The 17,624-nt window shown below is 41.4% G+C and overlaps 1 protein-coding gene across 1 annotated transcript; it reads left to right on the plus strand.

Annotated features, from left to right (window-relative positions):
* Positions 1-689: 689 nt before the first annotated feature.
* On the plus strand, positions 690-17,173 carry kcnh5a (potassium voltage-gated channel, subfamily H (eag-related), member 5a). Its single transcript, XM_071543743.1, has 12 exons — positions 690-762; positions 3,047-3,170; positions 3,380-3,486; positions 3,748-3,876; positions 5,105-5,220; positions 5,753-6,145; positions 6,454-6,546; positions 7,126-7,555; positions 11,806-12,005; positions 12,659-12,911; positions 13,637-13,833; positions 16,010-17,173. The coding sequence occupies exons 1-12, from the start codon at positions 690-692 to the stop codon at positions 17,171-17,173; spliced, it is 3,279 nt and encodes a 1,092-aa protein (XP_071399844.1).
* Positions 17,174-17,624: the final 451 nt, after the last annotated feature.

Raw genomic sequence — 17,624 nt, forward strand, 5'->3', positions numbered from 1 at the left:
CAGCACACTCAAGCTCGTGAAGTATGTTTTTTTTTTTTATCAAAATGTGTCACAGAAATACCAATATACTGTAATAATCTATTTGTAATCAGACACACACACACACACACACACACACGCACGCACACACACACACACACACACACACACACACACGAAAGAGAACAACAAGAAAACCAATTAAACAGGTGTATGAAAAACTATGGCCAGTCCGTTAGATCTTTTTGGGATGTGCCAAGTTGTTTTAAAGCAGCTATTTCTGTTGTCAGGCTCCCACCCAGAGAGAACCAGAATAATACAGGAAGTTAGGTGGCTTTCCTTCAAAATAAAAGCATCACATATGGTGGCTTTTCGAGACTACTGGAGCTCACATTACATAAACATTAAGGACATTTCTGCCACAGCTATGCGTGAAAATTGTCCTCGTTAAGGTAGTGGAGATCCTTCCAACTTGTATGTTACATGTTTCGTCTCTCTGTGTTTTTTTGGCGGCCCTGTAAATACATTGCCACACGTTCCTCAATGATGGTTTTATTTTGAAAGTTAAGAACGGAAATGCCATTCGTCGTTCTGGCGAGCTTGACGCTGGTGGTCCAGGCGCATCGCGGGCAGACCACTGATGGGGGCAGATCCATCACGACGACCGGCAGGCAGCAGTGAGTCTCTCTCCTGAACCCGGGCCCTCCATAATGCATGGGGGCAAGAGAGGACTGGTGGCTCCGCAGAACACATTCCTGGAAAATATCGTCCGGCGCTCCAGTGGTAAGTTATATATTTTGTAAAAGAAATAAGAATCAGTCTCTGTTTATCAATATCTGCCATGTCAGTCATAAGTAACCATACAGGTTTGGGAAAATGTTTAAGCAAACCCATATTTTTTTCATGTAGTGTCGTATTGAATAGGAAGCAATATCACCTAACGAACACTTTCTTGTTATTTCCACCTTTTTTTTTTTTTTTTTTACAACTCAACTTTATCCAGGCAAAATGTAGGCTAATGCAGTAGGATACTCATGATACTCTGAAATAATTATGCGTCTAATCTTCTTCTCTTTTCCAAGACCCCCGATTCATTCCTGTTACTGTTAACAAAAATCACTATACTATTCATATAATATCCCTAAAGGGGTTTAGAGTTTTTCCTGTCTTATTTAGCATCATTCTAAAATGTATTATAGGATTACTATGGTTCTTTTTCGTAAGAGTTGCCATATGATCTCGGGTGGTGAAGCTGTAGAGAGGAGATGCTGCAGCAGTTTTATTGCGCACATTAACCATCTTTCAAAGCTGATAGAAAGCCAATTTATGTTGGCATCAAGCTGTGCTGCATGGAGCAGCTTCAATAGACGGGAGACTGAATTCCTGTAATAAGGACTGTTTGAGATTTCAACACACAGACGATCATATCTGACGATGATAAAAAGTGAGAAAGTGAATCTGTTTGCTTTGCAGCAGTTGGCTTATCAACCCTATATATCTATCAACCCTAAAGACAAATCCCTATAATATTCTTATAGTGTGGTAAATGAGTTTATAGTGACCTGATCGTATTTGATGTTTTTTTTTTTTATCTCCGGAATATTTCTCTAGGATATTCTATCATTTTAGTTTTGCCGTGATATTTGTTTAGTTTCCGTATAAAAGTCATTATGGATTATTGTATTTCTATCGCCTATCTCGTAAAGGTAGCCGGAATATTGCACTGGATTAGGCTGTTACTGTAATTAGGCTATTACTGTAATAAGAAAGTCACATTCGGATGGACAGTCTGCATGTGAAACCAGCCGATATCGTTTTCCCTATATGTGTGTGTGTGTATTTCATTTCATTTCGGGGCCATTAACCAAGTACACTGCATGGGGAAATTGGTTGCTAATGTGAAAGCAGCAGAAGCCATGGTGAAGATGATGATGGAGCTGCCTGCCCGTGTATCGTTACCTGTCTGTCTCACTGTGTGTGTGTGTGTGTGTGTGTGTGTGTGTGTGCGTGCGTGCGTGTGTGTGGGTGGAGGTTCTCATCAAAAACACACACAGATGCAGTGCATGCCAAATAAATTACAAAGATAATGCAACATTATTAGGTAATTATTATATACGCTCTCTAATACATTTCAGACATACTGTATGTACCCTGGTGTTAATCTGAAACTTGAATGATTATTTCTGATTAAACTTTAATGAACTTTCCCAGGCTACACTGTAAACACTGTACTAGCCTGTGGGGTGGGTTCATTATTGTGTGATGTTTATGTGTATGTATTTCAAAGCACAAACACATCCAAAAACTCAAGGATTAAGTTGAAAATAAACAAGTAGCATGGTCAACTTACTAACAACCTAAGGTTGACAGTTCATATGGTGATTGTGCTCTTGGCATTTGGAGAAACTGTCCTCCAAACCACTTCCCTAGAGACTGCAGCTCCCTGCAAACTGTTGTAAAGGTGGAGCATTTTGTAGCATTTCACAAACATTTCATCAACATTAAGGATGGAACATAAACATTTCATCAACAACAATTTCTTCCCAGTGTTCTCCTGGTTCTTCTTGATTACTATGAACATTATAACAACAGAAAAACGATATATTGTTTTTCTGTTGTAATAATGTTCATAATTGCAAATAAGAATGTTATTAATCGACTCAAACCAAATGGAAAGCAGATTTTGCTATATACTGGTTTAAATGCCTGTATTGAATATTTCTGATATATATGCTGATTTTTGGCTAATTCATGACACTGGTCAGCAGGGCTTATAGGAGACAATAGTCACTTTAAAACATAGGATTTAAGACATTATTTGCTTATTTGAAACTACAGCACAACTGACAAAAATATCCATTGACAGCAATGCAGAAAGAAGAACATATTAGGAGGGAAATCCAGTTCTAATGATAATGGGAAAACCCTGGTTTTACCAAGTAGCGGAAACCTAAATCTCCTGAAGGCATCGCTAATCAACAGGTGATCAATACGCCTTTGGATTGTAAGTGTGTTGTTCTATTTCAGACTCCTGACATTTTTTTGCATGTCTGTGCTTTTGCTTCAGAAACCAGTTTCCTGCTGGGAAATGCACAGATAGTGGAATGGCCGGTCGTGTACAGCAACGATGGATTCTGCAAGCTGTCAGGCTACCACAGAGCTGAAGTCATGCACAGGAGCAGCACATGCAAGTAAGACAGCAGGGGTTGACTGTTCTCTAGTGGGCTGTAAGGTGGAGGGTTTCTATTATAAGGCCTCTGCTGGAAGGAGAACTGCCACCAGAAATGCGGAGGTGGTAAAATCTTAAAAATAGAATAGAAGCTCAGTCCACTGTCTTTAAATCTCTTCTCCACCAACATACTCTCTTCCTCTTCTTTGTCTCTTTCTCTCCAACTTGCAGCTTCATGTATGGAGACCTGACTGATAAGAAGACCATAGACAAAATCAGACAGGCCTTTGATAACTATGAGTCCCATTTCTTTGAGGTGCTGCTCTATGCAAAGAATAGTGAGTATCACTACTAAGTCCAATATATATATATATATATTTTTAAATCTTAATAAGTATTTTTAAAAGTGATATAATGTTGAAAACTTGGCCCAGATATATGACATGTTTTTAATGTGTCCATACGGGTCTTTTTTTTACAAGTAGTAACATATCCACTATAATATTACTCCAATTTCCTCTTTGGCTGTATCGTTTTTCATTTTTGTTCTTCTGTACAACTGTCTTCTCTTTTTGTTTCTTTCTTATTGATTTCTACAGGAGCACCGATCTGGCTTTATATGCAGGTAGCCCCAATCAGAAATGAAAATGAGAAGGTGGTTCTTTTCCTCTGCACTTTCAGAGACATTACACTTTTCAAGCAGCCGATTGAAGATGAATCAACCAGAGGTGAGTACCAGTGTTCATGTCTATACTTCACTGCTTGTAAAATCTGAATATTCAGAGAGAGAAAATCCTACAGGGATCCAGTGGAAAAAATCTTTGAGACTCCAGTCAGAATGAATTCAGTCCAAGTTTCAGTCCAAATGGCTTCCAGCAAATTGGTTTCAACCTATTATCGCCTTCATAGTATTTCATTGTAGTCACTTCTCTGAATGAATGAATGAATGAATGAATGAACAAATGAATATATACACAAATATATATACAGGAATTAATGAATGGATGAATGAATCAATGAATGAAACAATTAACCAATCAACCAATCAACCAACCAATCAACCAATCACCCAATCAATCAATCAATCAATCAACCAACCAACCAACCAACTGACCAATCAACTACCAATGAGCAAGTTCAAGTAGAGGCAAAAATAATGTCAGTGACACTATTTCTGAGAATATTCAAAAGTCTTGCATCAAAGAAACATTTCCCTAGCTGGACCAAGACAAAACAGATGTCACTTACTCTGCTCATATAAAATGTATTGATTATTTTGTCAGCTTGTGTTTTGCTTATTCCTGCAGCTCTTTCTGGTGGCTGCAGCATTTGTAATTTTGTGCACCGCCACATATTTCTTGATTATTTAAGTGAGTCTCAGTGCAGGTCCTCCTATTTTAACTTGAGAAGACCTTGCAGGAGACAGTGCAGCCAAAAGTCCCAAGCACACATGAGTGGCTGTGACTTAACAGACGTTTCTTCTGGTATGAAACATACAGCTGTCCAGGTGTTGCCTGTGCGGGTCAGTGAGCGCTGGTCTCCACGGTCTGCACAGTGCCGCATCCCTGGGGACTGACACTAAGTCTTTCACATCAAGCAGAAAGAAAGGCTACTCAGGCCACATGGGAATGGTAACCATAGCTGTGTATGTCTGTACTATAAATAGTACACTGTACTCTACTGTAAATACTGCTCAGACATAGAGGAAATAATGGGATTTCAGTCTGTTTAACACAAGCATTTCCCACTACAGTTGACTGGATTTACAGTCAAGATTTAAATCTGTTGCCAGTTCTGCCTTGTTCACTCCCAATGGAAACCTCCTTCTTTCAAATTAAAATATAAATTTATAAAGATGATAGCTTGCATGAAACAGGTCAAGGATTCTGTTAACAGCACAGTAATGGTTGTCATGTGTACAGCAATACAGCAGTCTGTCTTCTTATCTCTGGGCAGGATGGACCAAGTTTGCCAGGCTGACTCGGGCTCTGACCAACAATCGCAACCTGGTACAGCAGTTAGCTCCGCTGAGCAAGACGGAGGTCAGCCACAAACACTCCAGACTGGCTGAGGTGAGCAGCTTCCAGGTGGAAGTGAAGACTTTGTTTTCAAATGCTATATATCCATTTTAGAAATGAATATTTACCTCAAGACTATTCAATATCTATAAAACATAGAAGAGCCAGTCTGTAAAAGAGTAATGGGTTTTCCAACCAAGAACCTAGTATCATTACTTGTCAAACGCATTCTGGGAAACGTAGGAAATCACTAACTGAAGTAGAAGTAGATAAACCAGGTTGAGGGAAAGAAAAAATCAATTTCAGCAGTCCTGGAATACATTGAACATCACAGACTGATGATATATATCAGTGTAAGAGTATCAGAGAATGGATCTTACCTTCAACTGAGTGTTATTAATCAGTATTGTGAGGGTTGATGTCACATTTTCAAATGATGGATGTCTCGCTGTGAAGCAAACCTCTTCAAGCCTTGATTGCCAGAATGGAAAGTGTTGATGATTAATGAATCTGATGAAACCACTGTGCTTCGATGCGTACAGTTCTATAATCGTGACGGCGAATATCTTTTTGCTCTCGATTACAGGCTCTCCAGCTGGGATCAGATATTCTCCCTCAGTATAAGCAAGAGGCGCCTAAGACCCCTCCCCACATCATCCTGCACTACTGCGCCTTCAAGACCACCTGGGACTGGGTCATCCTCATCCTCACCTTCTACACGGCCATCATGGTGCCCTACAATGTCTCCTTCAAGACCAAGCAGAACAACTTGGCCTGGCTGGTGCTGGACAGCGTCGTCGATGTCATCTTCCTCATTGATATTGTGCTCAACTTCCACACCACCTTTGTGGGTCCTGCTGGAGAAGTCATCTCAGACGCCAAGCTGATCCGGATGAACTACATGAAGACGTGGTTCGTCATCGACCTGCTGTCCTGCATGCCGTATGACATCATCAATGCCTTTGAAAATGTAGATGAGGTAGGTGAAGTTGAATATATTTAGGGACCCAAAGTGCCATCCATGAAGCCATTTTTGATGATACTTGGAATTAGAACGACTAAAAAAAGCAGAATGAAAAATACATTGGTAATTAGAATGGAAATGGAAGTATTGATGCCAAAGCCAGGAATCCAGAATCGCAACACTACCCCATTACTGGTGAATAAATGACAATTTTCTGACAATACTTCTAGTTTTGGATTCATTTATTGTTGAAATGATTTAGGCATCAGTATGTCTCATCTGTAAGTTATACGATTTTTCTCCTTGCCTGTGTCTCTGTGAAGGACGCCATCACAGCTGCCTCTCCAGCAAGTCATCTCCGTGAGTCTTCAAATTTCCACAGGAATACCACGCGGACAGAAGACTCTGTTCTCCCAGTAAGGAACTTCATGTTGAGACTACACCCTTGTTTCAAAAGTTTAATCGCAAAATCAAACCCCAAGCAAACTCTGGTCATTAGAAATATGGAGTGATTTTTGAGAATGGTGACAAACCAGATTCTAATAAAATTTTCTAATAAAAAGATTCAGGCAAGTCATGCAGGATTTTCCAACTTCTGCTCACTGCTGTACACACACTACACAGCAGAATCATCAGTGTTAATTTAACTGAGAGTGTAAAAATAAACGCAGTGCCAGTGTTTATATCAATGCACACACCCATCACAGTTAACACTTGTAGATAGTTTTGAACACCGGCCAAAAAGCCATATCAGCTTTAGTGGACATACAACTCTCCAAAAACCTGTCAGCTCCAAATAATTGTCACTGAAAAATCAACACTCATTAACACTGGAAATTTTTCTCTGTATGAAATGTGCATATCCAAGCATTTCTAAATGCTTTGTACAGCCACATTTCTAATGGACTCTGAATTGCACTTATTGTATCTATAAGGAAACACTTAATGCAGTTTATGTGGTTCTTCTCTTCCTCCTTCTTCATCTCCCTCTCCAGGGTCTCAGCAGCCTGTTCAGCTCTCTGAAGGTGATCCGACTGCTCCGGTTGGGCCGGGTGGCGAGGAAGCTGGACCACTACCTGGAGTACGGAGCGGCCGTCCTGGTTCTGCTGGTGTGCGTCTTCGGCCTCGTGGCCCACTGGCTGGCCTGCATCTGGTACAGCATCGGAGACTACGAGGTCATCGACGAGGCCACCAACACCATTAAGACCGACAGCTGGCTCTACCAGCTGGCCCTAAGCATCGGCACGCCTTACCGCTACAACACAAGCGGGACGGGCCAGTGGGAAGGCGGTCCCAGCAAGGACACGCTCTACATCTCCTCCCTCTACTTCACCATGACCAGCCTCACCACCATTGGATTTGGCAACATTGCTCCGACTACGGATGGGGAAAAGATTTTCTCCGTGGCGATGATGATGGTGGGATGTAAGTACAGTCTATCGCTTTTCAACATTAACTACCATGTTTACCAGTTGTTCTAAAGGTGGTGTAAGGTCTAAAAAAAAAGTGTTTCAAAGATCACATTTGCTTTTAGTTTGTGGCTACATGGCTGTTATTGATGCAGCTTATAGATGAATCTTAAACTTTATCTGAATCACATCCATATTGGAAGAACGGTGACCGATTTTGTTAGATATCGTTAACGTTATCATTACTTGTCTTGGTATGAGTGGTGGCCACAGTTAGTGGAAAGACACAGCTATCTAAGACACACACACACACACACACACACACACACACACACACACACACACACACACAGGGCTTTCCTCTCTTCTCCCAATTGCCTCTGACAAATCGCTCAAATCCTTGAACAATTTGCTCAGTTGCCAGTGGAGAGTTTGTCAAATGGAATTGTACGTTCAAAGTCACTTAAATTGAAGTGACCACTATTTTTCTTCTTCAGCGGATAAACGATAAAACCTTGAAAGTCCAACTAAATCCAATTGGAGGCCAAAAGAGCGTGCCTGGCCATAATCTTCTTCAAATTAACCATACATCCTTTGACGCTATTTTCATTTCATTCACGCGTTCATCCATTCATAATTTGCCAGTAGAAGCTTGCAGGAAGGCGAAACAATCTGGATGCATTTACTTGCATGCAAGACAAGACAATGTGCTCCACGGCCTGTTGGCTATCTAACAGCTGCCAGTGCAGTAACATATGTCTGCTGTGGAGGTTCAGGAGGATCTCCACAGATACTATGCCAAATCCATGCAGAGAATGATCAACACACACCTGGTATTTACATATGGATAAGTGCTGTAGAGTTGAACATTGTTTTTTCCAACCCCTAACCCACTGACATGTATAACTGTTCTGGATCTAAAGTTACTCCAAATAAGAAATTTGGCAAAGAAAGCTGCTCCAAAATAAGTTGCATGCACATGCAGTTACATACAGTTTAAATCATTTTGCATATCAGCAAGGAAATTTAAACTATTAGCACAATGAATTGAATATCATTCCACATTGCCATATATTTTCACACTGACATATTATTTTTCTATTTTATATACACATACCTCAAACCGGTTTCCAAGAACGTGAAACAGACCCATATGATTCCTCTTCTCAGTGAAGGAGAAAAAGAGAGAAAAAGGATTATTTCTTCGTCTACTTTGCCTAAAATCCCTTCATGTACCTTTCATAAAACATAACATTTTATCCCATACCCCTTTAGTGTTTCCATTAGCTTTTTGGAACCTTCTATTTAACATAATTTCATATGAAGATGTTTTTACCAACGCATCCATCCATTCTTTGAATACTGGAGCTTTGGGGCTTTTGAAGCATTGCCAAACCCGAGCACAGTATTTTAAATTGTGTTTGATTAATCCCTTTCATCTCAGACTCGTCACCCAGCAGACACAGTCTGGGTGTCTTGGGTATGGAGAGAGTATTGTCTTCTCTCTTAAAGACTTTTTCAAAGGAATGCAGTTCCTTTATCTCCTATTTAACCAGACGAGGTGATTTGCAGCATTTTCTTATTTATAGCAACAGCTTTGGGAAGTCGATGAAGGAGGTTTAGACACATGCACACACTCGCACCTGGAAGCTGCTCCATATAAATATACTCTGGTACATTTGGTCAGAGAGCAGCTCCACCGGGGGAGTCTGAGGTTACAAGAACTGCTCTAATGCACACTGAATCTAGTTTTTGATGTCTGGAAATAAATTTGGGAGGTCACAAATAATTGTTACAATCATGCTGTGGGCATTTTGAAGGATTGTCATTTGGCTGCCTGCTGTGCGTACATAAACCAGATTTAAGTCACCCCCATAGTCTCATCTGTTATAATATCTCAGGAAAACGACAGCTCCTAGCAGTGTTTCCTGTGCTTCTCTTCCCATGCGGCTCCTCCAGTCAGTGTGACAAGCCTGATACCGCTCACAGTACCTTTGTTGTGACACAGAGCTGCACAGCCGGGGCGTCAGGACCGGCCCCCTTCCCATTTAGGAATTACTTCACAGCTCTAGTCGGGATCACCTTGTCAAAATGCTTTAACAGAATCAGGAAGGATGTGTCAGGTTTAGGTCTAACACACTTAGAGTGCGTCGAGGAAGGGCTGAGGTGGAATTTGGAGCACTGTCACCTTTGATCCAAAGGGAGAAGAAAAACTTGCAATCTGGATGTAAATAATGTGTATTTTTGCTGAATGGAATCCAAATAGACCAATTATCAGATCATAAATATCTTGGCATCTGGACAGATGATAAACTGTCATTTAAAATCCATTTTGATATTTGAGTAAAAGTGAGAGAATTTGGCATTTAGTATAGAAATGAATCTTGTTTTCACCCTTGAGAGTGTGACATTTTCTGCTCTGTTCTTGACTCATGTAATTCACATTAAGCCACAGCCTCCGTGTTTGAACCACTAGAGACAGTTTAGCTCTCAGCTCTGTGGATAATTAAAAGTGACAGCTTCAGCACCCATCGCAGCCTGCCGTGTGAGTCTGAAGGTTGGTCATCACGACCAACTAAAAGAGAATCTATTTTAATCTACAAAGCTCTCATACTGAAACTACTCAACCACTTCTCATTGTTATTACGCTTTACTCTTTACAATGCTCGAGCTCAAGGCTGTAAAAATCAGTTTTATGCACCACAAAATGGAAACTCTCAACGTGGATTCACTCACTCCAAATCAAAATACATACCTAGTAATATATTTTTCTTTATTGCCTCAATTGATCCCTTTTATAATTTCTTGTAGTCCATATCCACCAAACGTACAAAATATTAACAACATCCAGGTAAAAGCCATTATCACTTATGGATTTCCGTTATTAAATCTATATCAATCACAAAGGAGGAGATGTAGATAAGATGTAGATAGAGACTTCTATCCCAAGCTTATTATGTAGTGTCTTTTTTTTGTCTGTGCCTTAATAGTCTTTCTTTCTTATTCTCCTAACTGTATAACTATGTAATGTAGGGTAAACTCAGCTAAACCCAGCTTATACAATTTTTTTATTCATGAAAAAGAGTTTTTTAGGTTAATAAAAATCTTTATGTGAAGTTATTGAATCTCTGATAATAAGTAATATCAACTTCACTTTGCTTATATTGTGCCTTTTCAGGAAAATAGAAATAGCTTTTTTCATGCTGGTGTTTGTCTCGTCTTCATCACCAACTGGTGTTACAGTAACAGTCTCTTTTATCGTCAGTCTTTACTTACCTTTGGCCCGCTCTTTTTAAAACAGCATGCAGAGTGATGCAATAAAAAAGACTGAGGGAAACCTAAACTGACAGCCGCGCTTCAAGGTTTTTGCTTCCGAAAGTAAACACCCATTACTCGGGTGGTGTTCGGATCACGAAGATCACTCAGTCACACTTGAGTGTCGGGTTCAATTACGGCCCATAAATCTTCCGCTACAGATACAGTAATTATGTGAGAAGGATGAAGGGAGTGAGCGATAAAAGAAAAGGGAGATTTTGCCCGCAGGCTAGAATGTAGTAAATGGACAACGAGCCATCACGTTGGATATGTACCCTAACCTTTGTGATCCTGCTCCAAAGACTGGAGATGCTTCTTTCCCCTTGAGTGGGTAAAACCTCACCATAAAGGATACTAACTGACTCATTGGGGTCATTGCAGCGCTGCAGCGGAGTCCTCTTGCTGAGAAAATGTGCATTCTAAATTAAGCTGGGGCTTGATCCACCACTCATTGTGCATGTGCCTGTGCGTATATGTGTGTATGTTAAGTTTAACTGATTTTGAGACAGCCATATTGTCAAGCGTGTATTCTACTCTGCATCGGAGCACACTAAGTTTCCCCCACAAAATCCCATTATATGCACTTTGATGTGAGACAGAGCAATTTTGGCTTTGATGAAACACATCAATGAGGCATCATTGTCTATGTTATGCTCATGATACCGATTGCAACACCTGGTATTCTTCTAACATGGTTTCACATGGAGGCCACCATACAGTAGACCCATAATCCAAAGCTGGAAACCTGCGTCTTTCCCTCATATTTGTCTTTGGACGTGAAGTACAACAGAAATTCATCTATAGCAGAACAAAATCTTACAATTCTAGTCCTCACATTCTTGATTATACTTATATTTTATGTGTCCCTCTAGTTATCAGGGTTTCTCCTTCCCTCTGTTTTTCCTATGTTGTCAAGTAAATCAACTCTTTCCTCTCTATCTTTGGTTGTAGCGCTGCTGTACGCCACCATCTTTGGAAATGTCACCACCATCTTCCAGCAGATGTACACCAACACTAACCGCTACCATGAGATGCTCAACAACGTGCGCGACTTCCTGAAGCTCTACCAGGTTCCCAAAGGCCTGAGTGAGAGGGTCATGGACTTCATCGTCTCCACCTGGGCCATGTCCAAGGGCATTGACACAGATAAGGTATTATTATTGTTATTATTATTAGTTGTGATAGTAGTAGTAATACTGCGTTGATATGATATGATACGAACACTGCGATATCTCATGTCATAATATCAAACTAGGCTAATATCAAACAACGCTAATGGTTGAGTAATGCCAGAACCAAACCCAAACTCAACGTCTGCTGCTCCTCAACCATATTCAACAATATTCTATTTGAGTGAATATTGTATACAGTTAAACAGCTATACAGTTGTATACACTCTCCATTCAGATGTACTGAATGGAAAGTGGGTTATAGTGCACATATCACATGTTTTATGAATGTATAAGTCCAAAGTTGAGCTGATTAAGCTGATGTAAGAGCTGCCAGCTCTGTCACTGACCGACTAAAAATAAAAGTGCTATCATATTTAATAATATCATAAAAACTAGGTGGGCAGGGTTGGCAGGAGGTCATGTCGATATGAACTGGCCTCAAATGTGAGTACATTGTTATCACCACCCGTTGTACTCTATAGAAGGTGACATCACCTGGCACCAAAGATCAGCCAATAGCAGATTGCTATTACCATTAGATGTCAGGCTTTACACAGATTTGGGTTTGGGGTTTAGTTAATGCCCCTCCAGCACAATAACTGTTTGGTGTAAAATCTCATCCTCTCTCTCAGGTCCTTTCCATTTGTCCCAAAGACATGCGAGCAGACATCTGCGTCCACCTCAACAGACAGGTGTTCAACGACCACCCGGCGTTCCGGCTGGCCAGCGACGGCTGCCTGCGCTCTCTGGCTGTGGAGTTTCAGACCACACACTGCGCACCGGGAGACCTCATCTTCCACATCGGAGAGAGCGTTGACACTCTCTGCTTTGTCGTCTCCGGCTCGCTAGAAGTCATCCAGGATGATGAGGTTATTGCCATATTAGGTAAGCCGACACAGTATTATGAAACAGACTGGGCCCAGTTTAAGCTCATGGGCAAAGATATGTGATATAATGTTCTCTCTCAGCTGTGTTTCATACAGACCTATAGCCCAATGCATGGATAATACCCAATTTATTTAGCAGGCACATCACTGGATCCTGGATTAGCCCAACAAGGGGTCATCCCTATGTTCCCTCAGCCCTATGTTCCCTATGAATTTTTTCCCCCATACAAATTAGGCCCTATGTTCCCTCAGCCTCAGAGGGTTAGAGTTAGGGGGCGAAAACATTACCTCATTGGCAGAGGTACTGATCTGAGGGAACATAGGGCTGAGGGAACATAGGGCTGAAGGAACATAGACACGCTCCCCAAAACACTGTTCAGAAATAATTTGTCCCATGGGTCCAACAGGTGAAACTCACATGCCTTAAGTCCATTCATGATGCCAAAACTTAGCTGTGAGTTTTTCCTGTTACCTTCCTCCTTTGTTCCTCTCTTTCTCCTATGTATGTTATATGTATGCTATATGTGCAACGGGTATACTATACTATATGTGTAAGTTGTATTGTCTATTGTTTGTTTACTTGTATGTCACTGGGTTTCCTTGTGAAGGAGATTTTATGTATTTAAGTAAAAAACAAGTTATTAACACATAAGGCATTTATATAAAAGGATTCAACACTCTGTGCCCGTTGTAAATCGACTGATCATGTTTGGCACCATGCAGGTAAAGGCGATGTGTTTGGAGATGTCTTCTGGAAAGAGGCCACGATGGCACGAGCCTGTGCCAACGTCCGCGCTCTGACCTACTGCGATCTGCACGTCATCAGGAGAGAAGCTCTGATGAGAGTGCTGGAGTTTTACACAGCCTTCGCCAACTCATTCTCCCGCAACCTCATCCTCACCTGCAACCTACGCAAACGGGTAAGAATGCCTCAAGCTGCTAAATTATACCTAAATTTCAAATGTCAAAGTTGTCAGTAGTTGTCTGGTCTTATTTGTTACCCGCTACATTCACATTATTCATAGTTCAAGTTATGATTTGCATTTGCGCTTGCAAACTACAATGGTTTGAGCTTGCATGTGGGTGGGAATGTACACAAACACAAACTGTATTTTGTGAGAGATTGAAAGATTGAATGTACAATCCCAAAAACTAAATAAAGTCATTAAAGTAGATTAAATCAACAAAACCAAACCGTACAATTATTCATTGTTAAAAATCCATGTGGAGTTTTTCAGTTTATTAATCCTTACTTTTATTTATTAATTTAGAAACAATGTGGCACATGCACACTTAAACCACTTCAAGTCAACATTCAGATTTCTGTACCTTGTTTGGTAATGTTTCAGTAAAGAGATGCTGTAGGACAATCCCCAAATTTCAGTGAAAATCATCACTGTCTCATCACCTCTAAATTATAATCAAGAAGAAAGCCATTTATCAAGCCCCTAATTTTCAGCCTCATTAAAGAGCCAATTTGTAAAAGATGACTGAAGCCAGGATGACTTTCTGATAATGAGGGACAATTATCTGGAAATTATCTTTTTTTATAGTCAGAAATAATTATTCTGTGAGTCCAAAGTCAGTCTCCAGTTAATTTTTGATAGAGCATCTCCAGGCTATACTGTACATCTTAATGCCATCACAGATTAGAGCCTTGGTTCACTGGGTCCAGCCTTGCAGACATTATAGTATTATGTATTATCCTATGGGAACAGCATTATGTAACTTCTTAAGTATTCCCTTTAAATTCACTCTGGTACATGTGGTTTGTTGTGCTGAAATGGAAAAGACAAAAGTTTCAACAGAGATTTGAAACAAACATTTATTTAAGTATGCTCTTTTGAGGAGGAAATGTGAACAGACTAAAATTTGTGTTTACAAAAAAGAAGCACGTTTATAACGATTGCATAATGTTTAATTATCTATCTGAAATTGCTAGTTTGTTACAGCTCCATTAGGAGATGGCTTGTGTGAGAAGCACACTGCCTCAGTCAAGCATCTACTAATCAAAACAATTTGAAGTCAAATCTAGAGCTGCTGTTTTCTATTACGACGTGTTGAAAGATTCATGACCCATACTCGAACTGTATTCAGTGAAAATAAGGCAATCTATTATTCATTTGGACAGATTTAGAAACTGTTCATACAGGCTGTTCATGCCTGCACAGGTTTAACATTTACTCTCTGCCCTCGTTGCTGTTAAGTATACAGTTGACTAGTTTTGAGTTAAGTGTTTGCTAAAACAGTAGCAGGGTGTGTCTGCATGTGGATTACAGATGGTTGGTACGTAAGAATCCATGTAATCAATCCCTCAAACTAATTGCTCAAATACTCACTGCTTTCTATGTTCAACAATGTGTTATCACCCTTTTACTTTTTGCCTTCACATTTTGAGTAAATTTTTTTTTTACATAGTAGATCCTTCCCCTCTTTGTTTTAGTGTGAGTGGTTTGAGCAATCGTTTCAGCAATTCATTTCCTCACTTACTCAGTTTCAGATAAACCCACAGACAAGTGGAGTGTGTCGATATATTTTTGAAAATATGTTTGGAAGGGCTTTTCAAATCTCCAGTGGTTTCTATAGAGTCTCATGAACATTCGACATGTGGGATTTTCCCATTAGCATAACTGTCAATTGAACTGTAACATTTGAATCTGCTCACAAGGACTAGAATTTATAGCATTCATGGTTACTATCACAATTTTCTCCAACTATAAAATATTTTGAAAACAAATGATATAAAGCTTGTAATAAAGATCAATTGAAGCAAGGAGCTAAGAAGTATCAGCTTTTCTTTGCCCGTTTCTTTTGTCTTCTAAGGGAATTCAGAAGGAGTCAAGGCCTAGATATCGTACCACTATTCTAACTAACGGTTTCCCAAGTGCATTGCTGTTATCGAGTCTTAAATATTTCATGATACATTGTAGCTGTAGACCGTAATCCTTGCTGCATTATATGTATAATGTCTTTCATCCAAGTAGGTCACAATGTGCAGTGGTTCTTGCCCTGCTACTGTAATTTAAATGTCCTCTCAATGAGTATACCCCACATCACCGTCCTAATGCACAGATCACTGACCCGTCCCTCTTGCAGATAGTCTTCAGGAAGATCGCTGATGTGAAGCGGGAGCAGGAGCGCCAGAAGAACGAAGTGACTCTCTCCATCCCTGAAGACCACCCGGTTCGCAAGCTCTTCCAGAGGTTCAAGCAGCAGAGGGACGTTCCCACGCCGGGACAGACTCAGATTTACCTTGAGCACAACTGCGTGCAGGTGGAGCCCCTGCACCGCCATCGCACTGACTCCAACCCTTACACGGTATGTCAGCCCAAACCCTCTCAGCAGCAGGAGTACAGCTCCACATTGCAGAACAACACGTCCTGCGCAGATGAGGGAAGCACAGGCAGTGACTCCGCCCCTCTGCAGGGCCCACAAACGTTTGTCCACACCGAGAAGTCAGACCAAAGTTGTGCGCAAGAGGTTGTGGAGGCGAGACCCAGGCCTGGTGTGGCGGATCAAGAGTGCAAGAGGGTCGACAGTCCTCTACAGCGCAAGGCTGCAGGTGGAGCTGTAGGTGGGGTTGCCAGCAGTGGAGGAGGTCGAGGCTGGGCAAAGTTCAGGAACGCCACCGCAGCTGCACCGGCACCACCTGCGGTAGAGCAAGAAAAGCAGCCGCAGAAAGAAGAGGAGGACTGGGTCGAGGGGTCCCAGGCCTCAGAACGAGTTCCTGCTGACTGCAAGAACCTGGATCCAGAAGAAGGTGGGGAGATGGGGAGCGCAGGAGGCGGCAACAGCGCAGGGGAAGGAGGGGAAGAGAAGAGCGGCCTGCACAAAACCGACTCCTGCGACAGCGGCATTACCAAGAGCGACCTGCGCATCGACAGGGCCGGGGACTCGAGGAGCCCGTTCGAGCGAAGCCCGATGGAAAGGAGTCCGATGGACAGAAGCCCGTTCGGACACAGCCCCGGGGTGGAGAACGAGGGCTCGCTCAAACACTCCTTCGTACCGCCCGTGTCTGAGCAAGCTCTCCTTCAAGCAACTCTGCACGAGGCCAAGGTAGAGCTGAAGGGGGACATCCAGATCCTCAGCGGCCGACTGTCGGTCCTTGAGTCTCAGGTGAGCGAGATCCTCAGATTGCTGTCCATGAAGAGAAGGCTGTCACTGCCACAGACCGCAACCCCCAGGACAAGGATCAGAAGTCAGGACTTCTGCGCTGCCCCAACGCCTGTCACACCAGAAACAGATGACGGGCCATTTTGATTTAAAATAAAAACATCCATTGATTAGAAAAAACTCCTTTTTTGTGAAATAATGATGTTTGGAAAATGTAAATACTAATTTGCATGTCCAGCTGGATTCTGGTCTGCCAAAGAAATTGCTTGCATTATGCAAATGACTGCATGCAGAAATAATTTTGTCATGTTACCTCAGCACTACAACAACCCAGGGATTTTGTAATAGTTTTTGACTTAAGAGGCACTTTCATGGTTCTATGTCTATTTGAGGCTTCAGTTCTTGAGAATGCCAAAAAAATCCATGAAGAATGTAAGAGCGGCAACACTCAAACAATGAAAAACACCCACACCGATGTGCAGGAAATATGCAATTTTTCACATCATAAAAACCTGGCTAGGTATCATGTGCACGGCGCTCTGATGAAGAGTTGAAACATGATAGTCTGATGGGACCATCAATAAAAGTCTTTCCTTAA

Source organism: Centroberyx affinis, unplaced genomic scaffold, assembly GCF_046629955.1.
Source record: "Centroberyx affinis isolate AG114_WGS23_722 - 3 ecotype Tasmania unplaced genomic scaffold, CSIRO-AGI_Caff_v1 ptg004372l_1, whole genome shotgun sequence".
Lineage (NCBI taxonomy): Eukaryota > Metazoa > Chordata > Actinopteri > Beryciformes > Berycidae > Centroberyx > Centroberyx affinis.

Bases quoted from the DNA above. Each gene is read 5' to 3' on its own strand.
- kcnh5a (XM_071543743.1), top strand. From the start codon at position 690: ATGCATGGGGGCAAGAGAGGACTGGTGGCTCCGCAGAACACATTCCTG. The intron at 6,547-7,125 runs GTAAGGAACTTC...CTCCCTCTCCAG, and splicing joins CAGAAGACTCTGTTCTCCCA to GGTCTCAGCAGCCTGTTCAG. The intron at 12,912-13,636 runs GTAAGCCGACAC...GGCACCATGCAG, and splicing joins TGAGGTTATTGCCATATTAG to GTAAAGGCGATGTGTTTGGA.